The sequence below is a fragment of the Haliotis asinina genome, chromosome 5 (genome assembly GCF_037392515.1).
Source record: "Haliotis asinina isolate JCU_RB_2024 chromosome 5, JCU_Hal_asi_v2, whole genome shotgun sequence".
In the NCBI taxonomy this organism is placed as follows: domain Eukaryota; kingdom Metazoa; phylum Mollusca; class Gastropoda; order Lepetellida; family Haliotidae; genus Haliotis; species Haliotis asinina.
This window is the reverse complement of record NC_090284.1, coordinates 8,761,085-8,780,987: the sequence shown is the minus strand read 5'-3', so window position 1 is coordinate 8,780,987 and position 19,903 is coordinate 8,761,085. Positions and strand designations below refer to the sequence as shown.

The following is a 19,903-nucleotide window of genomic DNA, read 5'->3' as shown; positions in this document are numbered from 1 at the left end:
GGGTCTCAATCTCCTATCTCAGTGGGACTACTTTTCAATTTACATGGCTATATTTGTTACTAATAGAATTATATATATTCAGAGACTAAGCATTAGCCATCCAAACCCAGTATTGGACCACAAAAAAAATAAATTGGTACTGTTTTCCATGTGTCCTTATTTGAACCTGCTTACTTGGGTGGTAACAAAATGCATTGTCACAGGCATTGGACCACCTTCAAGCACTTATCACATGTTTAGCTTGATTGTGTAACATTGCCTTTAATCAAATAAGGAAACAAACATGACACATGCTTCATCATCATTTAAACATTCTCATTTTCTTTCATTTACACATTATAAGCTGATTCAGTGCCCCAGTACGTCAGTCACACTTTAAACATAAGTAGACTGGTGTAATTTTAACTTTACTATAAAGAAAGCCATCCTAGTCTCTCACAACATATTTCACATGTAATATTACTTATGTCCCATAGGAAGATTATTATGTTGTAATATCCATGAATATGGATGATCCCATTCCTAGAGATAATTCCAGTCATCTTACTGATAAGCTGACACAATCAGTAACTAACCTTCTCAATGAAGTGGCATTAAAAGTTTCATGATCAACAGCTGAGGTCCCTTTAACAAAAGAAGTGGAAAGAAGTTCTTTTAAAGCTCCTTTGCCTTCTAAGTGAAACATGAAAGTTTTGTTGAGTTAGATAACACTTTCAGGTCACCTGGTACACCTCTCTCTTCTTCCTCCCCTCTCTCCCCCCCTACCTCTACTGTAGAGGTTCACCCGTGACCTTTACCTGATTGCAGTAATTTGGGTAGTCACATAAACAACATATCTTGCAAGATAAGGCACTGCAAGATACCTGATATGCTGTCAATCATGAGATCTTGTCTGTTTCATTGACAACATACTCCCCAGGAGGTGAGTTGAGTCAAATTCTGACGAATAAATATTGAAAAGACCACCTGCTGAGACTGGCAGAGATGCCCAGGAGGATAGTGGTGCCTGGAAGTGCCAGTACCAATCTGACTTAATGAATGCTTTACAAGCATCGGCATGCTACCAAGTAAATTTGTCTGATGGTATAAATCCATGTGTGGATCAATGACAGATGTAGATATATTGTTTATCAGTCTCAATAATAACAGACAGTCATGTTTAACAGGACTGGGAAGTTTATAGGCTTTCATGGGTTTTATGAAAGAAACAGAATGTTTAGTCTTTAAACCTTGTAGAATATATGTTATGTTCTATAGAGAAACCATTTTGAACCTTACAGCATGCACTAAAGTTACATTTTTGCTAATACATTTGAAAGTTTTATCTTACCCATCATTCATCAGTTTGATCATTAAATGTAATCTTGTGTTCAGTTGTCATTGCCTGCAATTCCTGTCTGGTATATTTATCATCAAGACACCATTTTTATAATCCATCATGTAAATATTCATGGCAAAATGTCCAGAGATGAAAGCTACCAGCTTCAACCTACAAAAAAAGTATGTTCCATACACCTGAAATATGTCACTTAATCACAACTACTTGGTGTCTAAAGTAGCATTAACAATAGTATTCACAAATGAACATGTTATCTGATACATTATACAGAAGATTCTCTTGCATCTTTCATCTCCTTTGATCTTACAGACACAGCATCTTTAATGTAGATTGTCGGTTTCACGTGCATTTCAAAGCTGTCTACAAGGAGGCCAGCCATCACCACTGTGGTCCAGTCCCTTGGGGTACTAAAGGTCATTCCCCAGGTGTGGTGTTTTCATGTTGATTTCAAGTTGAGCAGATCAGATCATGACCTTTCGCACGTTGTCAATACCTGCAGGAGTATCTGCTGCGTCTGGTGATGTGTAAAATTATTTTGTTTATAGACAAGATGGTAGGAGATAGTCGACATCATTATGTTCTACAACCAGATTCAAGTAGCCAATCTACCACAGAAGCCATGCTGGATTGGTTTTCTTCCTGCAGCCATGGTGCAAGAAGGCCAAGTAATGACTAAATTAAGAAATCAGTGTATATCATTGACTTGCCTCATGTTGGGTGAGTGTGTGTTTTTTAGCACGTAATTGTCTGGTGGCTGGTAAAAAAAGTCAGGTTGCCTCCCACAGGAGTATTGTTTAGTCTGAGAGATAGGGAAGTGTTGAGTGGTTTCAATTTTTGATGACATCATGCCAGCAATCACACCAATGAGAACAGACCAATGAATCAGTGTCGGAGTCCTGTCATTTTTAATTCCATTCAGATGTGTATGTTCAAGTGTTTAATACACTTACCTGCTTCGTATTCATCCATGTGTTATTAGTTTACTGATTTATATTTTTGTAGGTTCATCCATCACAAAAAAAACAACTGAATAAAGAATACAGCTATGGCATCAAAGAACATGCAATAATGGCTCACAAAAAAAAGTTTACATATTTGTTATGAATACAATTTCAAAACCCTTTCCATATCCACAATACATCTGTGCTCGAATCACTTTCAAACAGTGGCACTGCTCATACTCATCACAAACACATTTTAGGCAAGTCAAGTATTCACCTGATGTGATATCAAGTGTCATGGAAAGGAGAGGATATCTTGTAAACATCACTAACACAGGCAAAGGCAGATCAGCTCTACCGTGATCATGCAAGCAGATTTGAATGTAGAGGGGGATAAAGAACTTCCACAATTAGAAGTTAGGACAATTTCAAGAATTAGTGTTTTCATTTGGCTGTCATGTCATGTCACTTTCAATCATGAATAGACAATCTCTGAGTCAGCCATGTTTCCTATATCAGCAAGCTTGTCTTGTGAACTAACTTGGATGGTCAGATTGTGTGACTGCACCCTTGTCATTATTGGTTATGGATTGTGTGCCTGCCTGTAGTACTGTAAGTCAGTTGTTCATTTCCATCATGCATTAAACCAAACATTGTTGAATGGTGTTGCATGTTTTTACCTTGCCTTTTACTCACCATTAAGGGGTAAGACAAGGTTCTGTGTCAGTTTTGGGTATATTTGTTGAAAATTAGCTTCTGTGTCAATGGACTGAAAACAGTAATTGGTCTGGACCAAAGTAATGTCAGGAATAGGGAAAAAAAGGTTTTTAGGTTCTTACTCTATATCCTTTAAATTTACACAACTGCAAATAGGATATGTCAAAATAACTAACTGCGGCCTAAGTGGGCATTCAGTGGGATATGTATAAGGGTATCCAAAAAAGAATGATATCTATATATTCCTGCCCGACCCTAACCATTGCTTTTGAGACAACCCCTCCCAACTGTTTCTTTTTATAGTGATAGTGAGACTTTATGGTAGCTACTCCGTGAATAATTTCAGCATAAAAGTTATTATTTTTTAAGACAGCTATCCTTTAAAATGACGCTAAGTCTAGCTTTAAAATGAAGCTTTGGACTTAAAAACACCTACAATGCTCATTTCTGCACTAATCTCTCATCAGTAAGGTCGTTTTGTCACCTATCCTATCTCCCTACCGCTGGAACTTTAGTTAGGCTGAACTTATTTTAACAGATATTTCACACCTTTGCATATCAACTACATAAATTGTACAGATAAACATGAAATAAAACAGATTTTTTCTATTTCCAGCAGTACTGTAGCATCAGCAGACACACACACATGGGACATTGTGTCGATATGTACTTGTGATTGTAAAACTTTAATACTATGTAAAGTCCCATTTCATTTCACCTCACCTCACCTCACCTAAAACCCCATTTCACCTCACCTCACCTAAAACCCCATTTCACCTCATCTCAACTAAAACCCCATTTCACCTCACTTTATCTAAAACCCCATTTCACCTCATTTCACCTAAAACCCCATTTCTCCTCACTTTACCTAAAACCCCATTTCACCTCACTTCACCTAAAATCCCATTTCATCTCACTTCACCTAAAAACCCATTTCATCTCACTTCACCGAAATCCCATTTCTCCTCACTTTACCTAAAACCCCATTTCACCTCACTTCACCTAAAATCCCATTTCATCTCACTTCACCTAAAACCCCATTTCACCTCACTTCACCGAAATCCCATTTCACATCACTTCACCTAAAACCTCATTTCACCTCACTTCACCTCACTTCACCTCACTTCACCTAAACCCCATTTCACCTCACTTCACCTAAACCCCATTTCACCTCACCCAAATATCCTCGACTGATCCTCGGAATACTGACCAGTGATCACTTACACTAGACCAATCACCAATCACTGACCACCACTAGAATTGATACACTGACTCAACAACAAAATACACTTGTTCACTTCCTTAACAAAAGTTTCTAAAAGTTAAACTTCAATTCTGTCATTTGGCTTGATGTAATGTTTATGTGAATTATTTTCAGCTGTACTGTTACAAAACAAATATATTTGATTTTCCCCGAAGAGTGCAGAAATGTTTCTGAATAAAAGAACAAATTGATTGTGTAATGTGCCAAGTCAGCTCTGCTCATTGTTGTGTTTTTCCTCAGTGTCCAGACAAATTAGGAGAGATGTGTCAGTTTATGAAATGTTGAAGTACTTAGGAGATAGTCTTTCATTTATTGTATCATGTTTTTGTTCTTTTCAAATCCGTATGCATAACATGGTATTCTGCTAAGTTTGTTTGAGTATGGTCAAAGACTTCGCCATCAATTGGTAAGTGAAATTCATGTGAGGATGCATATTCTTCTGGGATGAGTTGATTCCTTGCTCTTTTAAGCCGAAACATTTTTTGCAGTGCCAGTGTGGTTAATTGTGTTGTACACATGATCTGTTTGTCTGTTAATAGGTCCCAAAGACACAAAGGAATTTAACGAAACTTGATAGAGTTAGGAAAGAGTTAGCAATAGTGGAATTATTGAACCACACACATCTTACTGCCATCATTTTTGTGTTGTCTGGTAAAAAGATGAAGCTGTATGTCAGGATGTTTTTGTATTTTCTGCCATGTAAATAGCACTGAAAAGCATCAAGACATCAATATTTACAATGTGACTTTGAATTATTTGGGTACTTAAAAAGACACGATAGTTCACGGTCCAGTGTTTGACTTGCAATCGTGGCAGCCTGATTTCTCGGCTTTCCATATGTTATCGATATGGTAAACGGTGTCCATTGTTTTGTTTCCGTAAAGGGTTGTATTTCTGTCACTGAATGCTGTGTCGCTCTAATCACTGCTTGTGGGGGTGGAAGTGAGGGGAAAAATCATGGGTGGTACTGTCACAGACGTGATATACTGATGCTTTTGGACATTGATTTGCTGTGTTGTTTTTAGTCTTATTTCCGTTAGTGCTGTTACAGTGCATGGTCTGTATGGAAGGAGGAATGTTGTAGAATGATTTGATGAGTGTATGGAAGATTGAAATGAATGAATGAAGTGTGATGGAGGAATGAAGGCAGTGGGTGGGAGACTGAAATGAATGAAGTGTGATGGAGGAATGAAGGCAGTGAGTGGAAGACTGAAATGAATGATGTGTGATGGAGGAATGAAGGCAGTGAATGTAAGACTGAAATGAATGATGTGTGATGGAGGAATGAAGGCAGTGAGTGGAAGACTGAAATGAATGAAGTGTGATGGAGGAATGAAGGCAGTGAGTGGAAGACTGAAATGAATGAAGTGTGATGGAGGAATGAAGGCAGTGAGTGGAAGACTGAAATGAATGAAGTGTGGAAGAATGAAGGCAGTGAGTGGAAGACTGAAATGAATGAAGTGTGATGGAAGAATAAAGGCAGTGAGTGGAAGACTGAAATGAATGAAGTGTGATGGAGGAATGAAGGCAGTGGGTGGGAGACTGAAATGAATGATGTGTGATGGAAGAATATAGGCAGTGGGTGGAAGACTGAAGTGAATGATGTGTGATGGAAGAATAAAGGCAGTGGGTGGGAGACTGAAATGAATGAAGTGTGATGGAAGAATAAAGGCAATGGATGGGAGACTGAAATGAATGAAGTGTGATGGAAGAATAAAGGCAGTGAGTGGGTGAGTGAATGGGAAAACATAATGAGAGCAGGAACAGATGAATGCAGTAATGAAATAAATGAATGTATGAAGGATTTTATGAACAAATGAATGAAAAAATGCAGAAAACCTATTTATTGCCTAGACAAGATAAAGGAAATTAGACTTAATAGTACGTATATGGAAACATGAATGACTCAATTCACAACATATGGATGAAATAGAGAGAATGAAGGTGAAATAAGTTAATAGATAGCGTTGAAAATCCAAACATGTACACCTGAATGGACACTGTAATGAAGGAGAAAGGTGGTAGTTGTTTGATCTCCTGAATTGAAAAGAGTTAGCACCAACCCAGAAAATCACTTCAATGCATAATGGTCAGAACTCAGAAGAATATGTTTTCTTCCAGACACATTATTTTTCTGTAATGTTTTAGTTTTAGGCGGGTGATGTTTCATACTTAGTCAACCAATCAGATTAGTCAATGAGTTTGGTTTTATGCCATGTTTAGCAATATTGCAGCAATATTATGGTGAGAGACATCAGAAATAGGCTTCACACATAATACCCAAGTGGTAATCAAACCCAGATCTTTAGCCTTGATGAAGGAATGCTTGAACCTCAGGGCTACTCCAGTGAACTTCCAAGCAGATACCATTCCTGATACAGATGTATTATCTTTCATAAACCAGAAACACTTGCTTCGACTGAGTGGTTTTTCATCTCAAGTGCAACTCTTCTTTTAGATATCAAAGGATGTGTTTCTACCTGAGTACAGCAAGTCCCTGAAGTGTATGAAACAAGAGTTATGGCATGAGTGGTGAGAAACAATGACTCTGGAGCTCTTCAAATACCAACAAATTCTTTGATTTTTGCATAGACAGGCCACACACTTTGATATTGACGGTAAATGATATCATTTGTCATCCTCGTATCTATTTCAAGCCAAAGGCTTCAAGAGTCAATTATTTTGTCACTGTCAGTTTTCCCTGTGACTTAACAGGTTGGAAGTATAAAATGATAATAAATAAACCCTCCTGGGTAGCGTGGTCTCACTTAAAGGGGCACTGTCCATGGAATCGTTGACAAGCTGCAGGCCACTTAACATGATCAGTAGCTATCAATTATGGTGTGAATATTCAGTCAAATTTGATCATTTTCACATAAAATGCAGACTTATATATTATTCAGAGAGGCTATTGTCATTATAGTTAGGGTCTAATGTGTATTAAATATTCATCATGGTGGGGAGCACATGATGTTTCATGGTTGGTAGGTCTTGTGTTCAGATTTTTTTTAGAGGTATTCTTGGTGTAGAGATAGGAAGATCTTTATGAAGGTGTCAATTGTTAGTAAGTGAGTGCACTGGGTTTTACCCCACATTTAGTGTTCTTTAACAGGGTTTTACTTTCTAATATTCTTGATATACAATATAATTATTAATTGTTCTTGTCATGATATCGCTGCAATATTGCCGATTTGATGATAAATATTAACTCACTCACAACACCACATGTAGCAATATTCCACTATAATGAAAGAAGGGACACTATGAATAGTCCTCAACCAACGTGCACCCATCTGGGCATTTAAGCCTGGGCTGTCAGTGAAGTGAATGTCATGATGATGATGTTGGTGATAATGAAGGATATTTTCTTTTTCAACACAAGCTGGATTGTTCAGAATACAGGTACCTTTTGCAGTAGCTGTAGCTGCTGCTACAATTCTTTGAGCTGAAGTGCCTCTCTTAGGTATAGTAATAGTTTTTTACATTTGTAGAGAACCTAATATCCACTGTTGAGATGCTCAGTTATGCCGAAGTCGTGTGAAGGGGTACCAGGTACTTCCCTCAGTACCCTTTCACTGCTGGATGGATAGATAGAGGATACTAAACAACCAAATGGTATTTCACGGAAGCAAGTTTAGTATTCTGTTTATTACTCACAAAACATAAATTGACAGAAACTGCAGCCAAATTGCCTACAGTGTGAGGACTCTCGGCTTTCAAGTCAAGCAAGCTCTAGTAAAATCGTGACGTCAACATTAGTATTGTGACGTCACAACTTTGAACCATTTTGATGTCATACGTCAAGCGGTATTACACTATTGTAATATTGAAGTGAAAATATTACACTGCAGTATCTCCAACGGGCGAGTAATAAAGGCATAATTTTAACAAATACACTTGCTTGAGGTGAGACCTCATGTGTTTCATTGTGGGGCAGACTGCCAAACACAACCACTCATCCAAGTTCTGTATGACCAGCCTTGCTTCACTTCAACTGATTTGTGACCTGGGCTCAACTTCACAAGACCACCCACCACCAGCTGTGTCAGGATCTGTTGATCTGAGTGTATGAAGCACTGCTAGCAGTGGCAAGGCCACAAGGAATTCCATTTGATTGTGATATCATCATTTACCCTGTGTTGCACTGTCACTGTGTCAGTGAATCTTAGACAGTAATATCTGTGGAAGCTGGTAGTTTAGGGATGATAAGAATGTCATGCTTATTAAACCATATAATCCTGATTGACACTCAGTTGTGCTGCTTTGAATTTTGGCTGCATATTATGTATCACATAAGAGTGCTAACATCGCTGTCTAATGCCTTGGGACCAGTTTAATTGTACCAGATGGCCATCAGGGCCTGATGCTACCTGCTAGACTTTAAAATGTACAGGCCCTGAATAAAGTCTGCATGACCATTCTGTTAAAGACAAACCAATAAAACAAAATAGACTACACTGTACACAGTTTCACACTGTTTTTACAAAATCAAGCAGAGCCTAAGGCACCCAGAGCAAGTTTTTATTTATTCGACTGATGTAGACATTCCTACGCCAAAGCAATGAAATACCAGGAAGTGAAACTAGGTTATCGTGACATGATGGATCGTGGATGATTCCTGAACATTAATAAAGAAAAAAAGGGGAAATATTGCAGTTGAAAAATAATTGATAAATAATTTACTGAAGGCCCTAAGGACCTGCACATATTTGAAACTACTGGCCCGATGCAGTAACAACCGGTGCTAGGCCGGCGGTTATTTCGAACACTTCTTGGGACGGCCATAATGGGATTTGAAACATAGTTTTTGCTATCAATAAGTTTACAGTTCCACTAGCCTTAAAAATCAGGAGAGTAGAAAACAAACACCCAGTTGGGATTTTGTGAGGGTTGGGGTGTAGTGGATGTGTCTGAAAAACCCATTAAGTAACAGTCACAAAATATTTTCATGCACATCCCACTGTGACCACATGTTTAAGTTATTGATCATAAACTTGGCCATGATTTGACTGATTGTATTTTATTTATTTTCAGTACCTATTGATCATTTTACAAAAATACAACTCAAGATAAAAAAAAAAATTGCGTTTCTTAATACAATCTTCTTTATTTGAGAAAAATTATGCGTAAATGACTAATTATGAACTGTCTGTTATGAAAGTACAAGTGTCTGTGCTTGATTGATGGATGATGGAAATTAGCCTAACCACGTGACTCTAGCTAGAAAGGAGAACACTGCTTGCTTGACTGGCCAGTTGTGTTGTGTCTACAGTCTGCTCACCAACTGACCACTTACTTTAATGATGTTATGCTACACACTGTTCCCTGTCAGAGTGGCTTTGAATGTGTTTGTGAGGTGCTGAGGTGTTGGGCACATTGATGAGGTAGTGTGCTTTCCTTGAAGTAACTGTAGTTGATTTGGATTATACTGGACTCAAACTGAAATTTGAACGATACTGGAGATGCTTTTATTGACTGATTGGACTTTCAGTGAAACATATAAACTTTCTCACTATATATAAGGCCATCTCTCATTCCCAGAACAACCACATTTGAGGTGTCTGTTTTAGAGGGACAGGTTTTACTTTTCGCTAGAAAGACCTCTTCCCAGGTTTTACTTTTTGTTAGTAAGACCTTTTCCCAGGTTTTACTTTTCTTAACTTTATATGAACAATGATATTCAAATGATACATGAGTGTTTGAAAATAATCATTCAAGATTAAACTCACAGCACAAAGTTTTTCCGAAGCAGGATTGGAGCCTCTATTCTGTCATCTGTAGGCAGACGCACTACCGCATGGCCACCTTGCCAACAAAGCTGGTGGGGTTAAATCATCTACTTATAGATACTGTCATTAAATTGATTTTACACACGCTTCCGTTATTGTTATGTATCTTCATTAAATGATCATCTGCATTGTAATTACCCATCATTGATGGTATAATTTAGAGAAAACACTTCTCAGATTTGGTAGACAATGGAAAAACATCAGGGTCGTGAAATCCCCCCCCTCCAGTTTTACATTGTCTACCAAAACCTCAGAGGCTTGTTTTCTCCTAAACTTATTCCATGTTCATGGTTCTGATTCTGTTGTTTAATGCTGCAACCAGCAACAGATTGGTAATTTATGTATCTATATTTGTTTGGTAAAGCCTCACTCAGCAATATACCAGCTATTTAGTGGCTGTCTGTACATAATCACATCTATACCAGACATTCCATTGATCAACATCATGAGCATCAATCTACATTGTTGCAATACAATGGCACTTGTCAACCAAATCAGCAAGTCTGACCATCCATCCCCGTTAGTCATCTCTTACTACCAACAATGGTTTCTTCGCGGATGACAGACTGAGAGTCGTTAATATCATGAGCAACGATCCGTTCTGTCAGGGTATGGTGACATACAATCAAACATTGAGTGATGGAGTGTGACCACCAAATTTATTAAGTTTCTTCTTGTGAGCAGAATAGTTTGCTAGGATCTTTCTAATTCATAATCCTCTGGGCGTCTTCATATTAAAGCTTAAAGAGGTATTCATATCAAAGCATGGACAAGTGCTAGCATAAATTATGAAAGCATGGGATATTTTCATTTTTTTATATTTTGGATTTGATACTTTATGAATATTTCTATTCATGATTGAAGTGAAGAAAGAAATATTTCCAGCCTAATCATATTGATTATTATAGAAAAGGTCGTGTTTTATGAAAAGTAAAGCAATTTTGTTGTGCCAAGTGTGGTATTATTATGCTCATATTTCTGTAACTGATATGCCAGTACATTAGGATTTTCATATTAGTTTCTTATTTCATTTTTGGAGTGGGTTCAAATTCACAACATTATACCAAAATTAACTCTTTCTTGAAGTACTTAAAATTGAATTTCATCAGTGAAAAAAAAAGACTTGCAGGCTTTCCAACTGTTAAGATTCAGCTTCCTATAGAGGATAATTCAGAATTAAAACCACTCTTTAAATATTAATGGAATGAAACACAAAGCATTATTTTCTATGACAAAAAACTGGGTCACCTGATAACCACCTGTTTGACCTGACACGGTTCATTGACAGGTTGTCAATTTCAACGGCTTGTCTATTGCACTGTCTGGACATGTCTCAGGTGTACTTTCAGCACTGTCTGGCTAAGAATGAAATTAACATGCTCTCGAGGATCGTTTATACTCCTCAGCTGTGATGGCTGATAACTTTGTAATGACAGGATTGGTTTGTTGATTAGAATCATGTGATCGATGAGTTGCACTGTGTATGGTGGGCAGCTGGGTGCAGAGTGATAAAAGTTTGAATATCTAATATGGGATAAACAGGATTTCACAATTTAGTAGAGACTCTATTTTTTGTTGTAAAATTAGAAGCAGTGTTCTGTTCATTAGCACTTTATTTCTAACTTGCAGCAGGAATATTGTTTTTCAATTCACTTTAAGGTACAGGTTTTGAATATTCACATAAAACTGATACTTATGTCATATGCATCTGTTCCATCTTATTAAATAGAATCTTACCTCCTACTCATATTACCTGGAGCTGCAGGGGTAGTGAATAAAGCATTCACTTGTCATTCCAAAGACCTGGGCCTCATTTCACAAAACTCTTGTAAGGCTAAGGTCTGGTAACTTTTCTCGTAGCCTTTGCACCTCCTATGTTACAGTATGCCAGGTACAAATGCTACGAGAAAAGTTACGAGACCTTAGCCTTACGAGAGTTTTGTGAAATGAGGCCCTGGGTTCAATTTCCGGCATTGGTGCAATGTGTGTAACTGATTTCTGGTGATAAAGCTGGAATATTGCTAATAACACCTTAAAGCTAAATTCACTATCCCACTCACTCACTAATAGGTTACCTAATCTAAATAAAACAATGTTAATTTTGAAAATATGTTAAAAAAAGCACATGAACTAACAGTAGTGCTGGCTCACAGAGAAAGGTATGTGTAATCTAAAGATATGTTATGTAAATCCATGGTGTGAATGGTTTAACCTGGTATCAGTCTCAAGACTGATCCTGTGGTGACACAGTTTTTCTTTGATTGGGGGATTGTTGATTAAAAGTAACTTGGAGCATCTCAGACATTTTCTCGATGTGGTTCTATGTCACTCACATGTGAGGAAATATCAGATACAAACCATGGAGAAGAATGTTCCGATAAGGTTCGACGATACCTTCTTTTACAAGCTTCATAGCCTGTTACTCTTTTGTATTGGAACATTCTTTCCACAAAGACATTGTTGATTCTCACAGTATCAGAATACCACTGTGTAAAACAGCAACATGCTCACAGCATTGCCTGTGTTTGCACCAGAGCTGTCTCCAGTTTAGCAGATTGTATTATGTAGGCAATTTGTTTGCTATATTTTTATTTTTTTACTTATGGTCTGAAAAACATGTTTTTTGTTTACTGTGGCCTGTTTGTAACAGTGAAGCTAATTCATTTACACTTGAATGACACTGGTGTTTTACAAACAGCCAACTTTAAGTTGCACTTTAATGGCTTGACTTTTGTTTTTCTCTGTCTTAAAAAAGCACCAAAGACTTTGGCTATTTCATTTGTGGAAGTTTGTTTGCATCAGATCCAATAATTCACATGAGACAACATCAGTGGGTGTGATCCAATCGGTACTTTCTCCATTTTCCTTTCTCATGACTTCAGTGTAGGTTTGCCTCCAACGATAAAAGACAGTTTGCTGTTTAGGTGGCACATCTTGCAGATAGCTTCAGCTCCGATGTCTGCCTTTGTACCCATGCTAATTAGTCCACTGAGGAAGCAAAGCAGTCGAACATCCATTTGTACGCCAGCTCTGTTTCTCCTCCCTTGACAACTTTGTGGTAAACTCGGTGTAAATGCTGTCATTCTCTTGTCTGTATATCATGAACGTTTGACAAAGAAAACTTCACGTGTCTCAACTGTTCCTAGTTTGAGTCAACCCCACGGTATATATCATGCATGTAGACGGACTGTCAAGTTAAACAAATAGCTACTTCTTGGTTATTCTGGCAACATGAAAATGGCAGATACATGGCCAGATGAATGTGGCGCTGTCCCGGGTGCGAAAATGTCAGTTTGTCTGACCTTATGACCTGATATACATCATGGTGAAAATTGGCACCAATTTCTGATGACCTGTTCGATTTGACATGCATTCAGCCAGATCTGGTCTCATTGGCAATCTATTCATGGAATCGTCAACATGTTCTTACTGACTGTTTGATTCTTATGTATTATAAGCTTGTCCAAAATTTGAACTTATTGTCATAAGGATTATTGATATGTGCAGGAATAATATTATCTATTTTGATTTATGAATAATTTCTGAAATTGGACATTAATGCCAAAGATGTGTAATCATCTGACTAGCTCTCTCAGACGGTCTTTCTGCCAGTCATTGATCAACTGACAAATCTCTCTTGTATTCCATTGTGCACCTCAAGCAGCGGTTTCAAAGCTTTCTATTGCAGATCCACTTGCCTTCATCCAATTCCATGTGTTTATTGTGGGTCACTTTGTTATGAGGCATCTGGAAGTACCTTTCTCCAGCTAAATTCTCTTCCTTTAGGGTTCTTGTCAATTGTGTGGCTCTTCCTCTGAATGCTAAGCTTCACTGCTTTTAGTTTGTATCATGTTTCGTTGATAAAATCTATTTTGTTTTGAGGTGAAGTATTTGACTGGTAACTATATCTGCCTTTAGGTTGGTTTGCATTTAGATCCAAGATGAAATTGATCTTGTTTATCCACTTGCACAATGTGCAACCTACTAAATGATCATATTGAAGTGTGAACCTCATAGGCTATATTTGGACATTGGCCCCATGGGTGTACAGTGTAGTAGTAGCTTCCCTTTGGTCATTCCAGGATCTGCTGACCATGGCTACTATCAAAAACTCACTGTATTTATGGGTTTAAGCAAAGTGTTGACTTGTATGATGTGGTTGATTTTTGTGTTTCATAAAGGAGAAAAATGGCAAACCAAGATACAATGGAAGTACTGTTCAAATCAGCTTTAAATCTTCTTCCCTCACTCACTTTGATTCTGTGGCCATAAGACACAATCACAGGGTCCAGCTCGGCATTTCAATGGGTCAAAGGGGTTAAACAAATCAACAAAATGCCAGCTCTTAAGATTACCTCCCAAACAGGTGCGTGCACCAGACCATCAGTAATAGACCTACCTGTACCAGTCGTGTTTAACCTGCCCTAGCGACTTGTAATACATGGTGAAACCACTCAATAGAATTAATAATCAACTGCTAATCAACAAAACTACCAACTCTTGGAAGGGGGTAGACGTGTGTCGGAGCAATAGCTGGGATCTAATAATATGAAAAGCTTTTTCTTGGTGTCGTCTGCTGGGAGTATATTTTTAGTTGCCATGCAATAAAGACAAACTGATTTACATGTTACTTGAAAATGAGGTTTTTGTTCAGGTTATCTTCACGTCTGACCAATTTGTTTTCATTTCTACGAATGGAACTAATCCATTTTGTGAAAAACTGGGAAAAATCTGGGGCTGAAATTGGCAGACTTTTTAATGTACTATGTGCCAATGTATGTAAAAACTATTGCATGTGTTGAAAAGTAATCTGTCACAAATGAAAAGTTCCATCTGGAACCCAAGCTGGATTACAATAGGAGTCCTATTTCCGCACTCTATTTTATTGTGTGGATGACATGGAACAGGTCTTTTCCTCTTACTACAATACGTCAGTTACTTCTCTTGATTTACATCTTGGTCTACAAGTTCCTACTATCATCTTAGGGCAGCCCAACTTGTCAGTTTTTGAACTTTTGCCAATTTGTTTTTGCCAATATGTTATTATCTGTCTGTTTATTAGGTTATCAGCTTTTGATGAAAGAAAGACCTGTTGGAAGACACGTATCTTCCTCAGTGTTTAAGACACTGTGTATGTTTGTCTCCATATATCATGCCACTTGTTCGTGCATGCCCACCACTCAGTACACCTTGAAAATACCCTTGCCAAATAAGGTGATCAAAAATGGAGGTGATCGAATGAATGCTAATGAAGCCAGGTATGTAGATGTTCAAGGGTGATCAAATGAGAAAGAAAACTAACAGCTGTCACCAAGATGATTGTGATTTTGGGGACCTGGGTGCTGTCGTACAAAACAACCTTAGCGTTAAGGCTACCTCAAGTCTATGGTATTGGAGTTACAGTCACATTAGCGCTAAGATCGCTTTATGCAATGGTACCTCATGCTCAGACCATTATTGGTATGGTGCAGAGCTAAAATATACAATCATGATTCATCATCCGTTGTTTTCAATAACTGACACATAATTACAACTTTATGACACTGTTGCCAATTTATTATGGTTTGAAAACACAGCTTTAACAATTCAATTATATGAAGCTTGTTTAACATTATCATCCTCTTTTTTCTGGTCACAGTGGAGTTTTAGCTCGCAAGGCTGAAACTGGGATATATTGGGCAACGTTCCACTTCTCACCATGAACATTACATGGTATAAAGAGATATGATTTTGCTGTATTTCACACTAAACAGACTTCCTCCATGCCTCCAAGGTGTTCTGTGGCAGAGACTGATGTGGTTCGTCCTACACCTGATCTAACACAGAACATGCATGGAAACTGCCTCCTGTGTGAAATGTGGCCATCTGGTCAGCTCTCAGTCCATCCAAGATCTGGTGTCTGTATAAACACTTATCCGTCAGCCTGTCTTCAGATCTTGGTCAGTCTCTGTGAACACACAGTTGTCCTGTCAAGGTGTGTGTCTGCTGCTGCAGTGATCTATTCATCATCTTGTCATTCTGTGGTGTATATCAAACAATGAACGTTGCACACCTTTAACATTTTCCTACCTGTCACAAAATGCTTCATTGGCCATCAATCTTCGCAGTGCAGATCTATATTCCAATCAGAGATCAATACACAATTCTGCTGTGTTTGTCCAATGTCTGCTTCCTATTTATTGTCTGGTGTCCTAACCATGATAGAGCTCCTCTGTGTGCATCCTGTAAACATCACCATGTTACTTCTGTCACCAATAACCTTCCATCGTCTAATTTGCAGGTTTTGCATCATCCATCATCCATCACTTTCCATTGCCCATCCATTCCATCTGTTTCGGTGTGTCCATATCTTAAGCAACTTGGTGTTGACTAAATAAATATTTGAAAACACAAGTGAAATGTAGTTTGCTGAAGTACTACTTTATGATAGTTCTAAACTGTCTGGTGTATGTGTTCTACTGTGTGTGCATGTTTTAGATGACATTTCTGTGCATGTATAGACAAGGTAGTTGAAGACATAGTGTCTTATTTCAGTTGTTTATTGACTTACACATATCTGACCTTTACTTCTCAAAAACATACTGACCCGTGAAGGTCCCGGTGTAGAATAGGCCTTCAGCAACCCATTCTTGCCATAGAAGGCGACTCAGCTTGTCGTAAGAGGCGACTTACGGGATCGGGTGGTCAGACTCGCTGACTTGGTTGACACATGTCATCGGTTCCCAATTGCGCAGATCGATGCTCATGTTGTTGATCACTGGATTGTCTGGTCGAGACTCGATCATTTACAGACCGCCGCCATATAGCTGGAATATTGCTAAGTGCGGCGTACAACTCTACTCACTCACTCAAAAACATACTGGCTACATGTCTCTATTCCAATTTGGAACCAGATGGTATCGGTTTATGTTTAACTGAAATTTGCTCCAAATGTTTTATTCAAATTCACAATTTGGGTAGTAGGTGTGAAAGTACACCTTGATCTGTAGTGATCCTTACCAACTTCCTTGATGGTGATCTGGTGTGGTGTCATGCACAAGGATGTAAGCATGATGATCCATACCAACATCCTTGATGATGATCTGGTGTGCTGTTATGTTCTAGGTGCCTATTGGCCATCACTGGCAGTGACACTATTGCATGTCCTGGCCCCATTGTGTCTGATCCCGTAAACCTCTTGTTATGACTGTAATGGAAATTGGTTTGTTATGATAGGTAAGGTCTGTGACAATTTTAACCATCTGTGTCATGTAAGCAGTGACCTGAAAGGATACATGTCAGATGGAGTGCCCCTATTTACAAAGGTCTGGTTGTTGACAAGACTTACAGCCAGTTTGTCTGGCCTACCTTTCTCGACATACGGATGAAGATACAGTCTGGTCCTACAACTTCCACCTAAAAAAAATGAAACATCATGGATGACAACTTCTTATTTATTGCATAGAACATCAGTTTGGTGTAGGTTCTTATATCATTATCACTAAGCTAACAATGTAAAAACCTACATTGAAACATCGCTGTATGCAAAAGGTAAAAAGCTGCCTCCATGAAGTTTTATGTTTCACTTTTGACTCAGCAACTTCTAGTGTGCCAACTTCCACCTAGATGGTCCCAGTTTGTATGGCCCCGATTCCTTTGTGTCACTGACAGATCAAGTCTGTCAAATGTACATTTTATGAAAACAAATAAAGCCAATGAAATGAGCTTTTGGAAAACTGCATATGTTATTTTCTTGAGGAATAAAATGTTTTGTTTGTTGAATTATAGACTATGTGTTCGTCTTGTGATGACACTACAGCTGGCTTTGCTGACCATGGCTGAAATCTTATTCCCTGACTCACTCCACTGGGCCTAACCTACTACTTATGATGTCTCCAAGCAGTAATGATGCTTTGGAGTAGGGGTCAGAGAGATGCATTCAAATCTGTTGTAAGTTGTTTACCATCTGTGATGTTTTCAGTGTCAATCTGATTGATCATTCATTATCACTTTCAGTTGAAATGCTGAGTTTTCATGATATGATCACTCATTTGTAAGATCATTGAAATGATGGCTTATTTGTTCACAGTGTACAGTGTAATAACCACTATATTTTTGATGTTCTTGTTTTCTTATCATATGAATATATTCCAAATATGATTTAAGTAGTAATAACACCATTTTAATGCTTCATGTAAGTCCTTTGAATGATAGAGAATTTCAATAATTCATAAACTTATTCAACAGTGCCTTCATGGTGCACTGCATAGTGTAATACTGTTCTACTGCTGTATGTGGAGGCAGTGAAGGGCTGGGCTGCATATTTAATCTTTGAAGGTGATTTTTCTTTGACGTTTATTCTTGTTCTGATGGTGATCCTTGATCTGATTGTGATCCTTGATCTGATTGTGATCCTTGTTCTGATGGTGATCCTTGATCTGATGGTGATCCTTGATCTGATTGTGATCCTTGATCTGATTGTGATCCTTGTTCTGATGGTGATCCTTGATCTGATGGTGATCCTTGTTCTGGTGGTGATCCTTGATCTGATGGTGATCCTTGTTCTGATGGTGATCCTTGTTCTGATGGTGATCCTTGATCTGATGGTTATCCTTGATCTGATTGTAATCCTTGTTCTGATTGTGATCCTTGATCTGATTGTGATCCTTGTTCTGATTGTGATCCTTGTTCTGATGGTTATCCTTGTTCTGATGGTTATCCTTGATCTGATTGTGATCCTTGTTCTGATGGTGATCCTTGATCTGATGGTGATCCTTGTTCTGATTGTGATCCTTGATCTGATTGTGATCCTTGTTCTGATGGTGATCCTTGATCTGATTGTGATCCTTGTTCTGATGGTGATCCTTGATCTGATTGTAATCCTTGTTCTGATGGTGATCCTTGATCTGATTGTGATCCTTGTTCTGATGGTGATCCTTGATCTGATTGTGATCCTTGTTCTGATGGTGATCCTTGATCTGATTGTGATCCTTGTTCTGATGGTGATCCTTGATCTGATTGTGATCCTTGTTCTGATGGTGATCCTTGATCTGATTGTGATCCTTGTTCTGATGGTGATCTTTGATCTGATTGTGATCTGATGGTGATCCTTGATCTGATTGTGATCCTTGTTCTGATGGTGATCCTTGATCTGATTGTGATCCTTGTTCTGATGGTGATCTTTGATCTCATTGTGATCATTAGTCTGTTGGCAATAGTTGCCATGGTAGTGATCCATGTTTCGACAGTGATCCTTGTTCTGAGGGCAATATAGTGCATGCTGGTACATCCTGATAAAGGTCAGTCATGCTGTTGTTTGTTGGCATATGGTGATACATGTTGGTACATACTGGTACATTGTTGCGTACTGTTGCATGATGGTACACACTAACACATACTGGTACAAGCCAGTAGCACTAAAGTGAAAAACGATGTTGATGCCCTCATTCATGAATGAATTAATACTTGTGACACAAACCATATATATATGATGATAGTATTTCTCCATTGTTTGTTTACAGCATTTGCATAAAAAGGAAATGAAGTCTCATTTTCATTACTTGTAGTTTTAAAGAGTGTTACCCTGTCATCTGGGGTTCAGCAATTAACTGTGCAGAGTTATACACCTTTCATGTGCCAGAAAACAACATCATTGCAACGTTTCTGTGTTCAACCCAACTCACTCACTCACTCACTCACTCCACATACAGCTGACACAGGAGGGTACAACCATATATTGTTCAGCCATCGCTGATATATTTCACTCCACTTTGACAGTATATTTCATTTACCTCTTTCACAGTCATGGAAAAAATCTGTCACCATTTTTAAGCAATAGCGTTGTTGTATTTCATAACAAGCTGGTGTTGTTAAT

At 38.2% G+C, this 19,903-nt stretch overlaps 2 protein-coding genes across 2 annotated transcripts in view; one reads left to right on the top strand and one right to left on the bottom strand.

The window, feature by feature from the left end:
- Positions 1 to 19,903, top strand: part of LOC137283491 (probetacellulin-like) — a 232,155-nt gene that overhangs the window by 59,297 nt on the left and 152,955 nt on the right. The gene's annotated exons all lie outside the window — the stretch shown is intronic.
- On the bottom strand, positions 18,354 to 19,854 carry LOC137283344 (putative uncharacterized protein DDB_G0281733). Its single transcript, XM_067814798.1, has 2 exons — positions 19,821 to 19,854; positions 18,354 to 19,198 (listed from the first exon to the last, which is right to left on the bottom strand). Exons 1-2 carry the CDS (start codon positions 19,852 to 19,854, stop codon positions 18,354 to 18,356), a joined length of 879 nt encoding a protein of 292 aa, XP_067670899.1.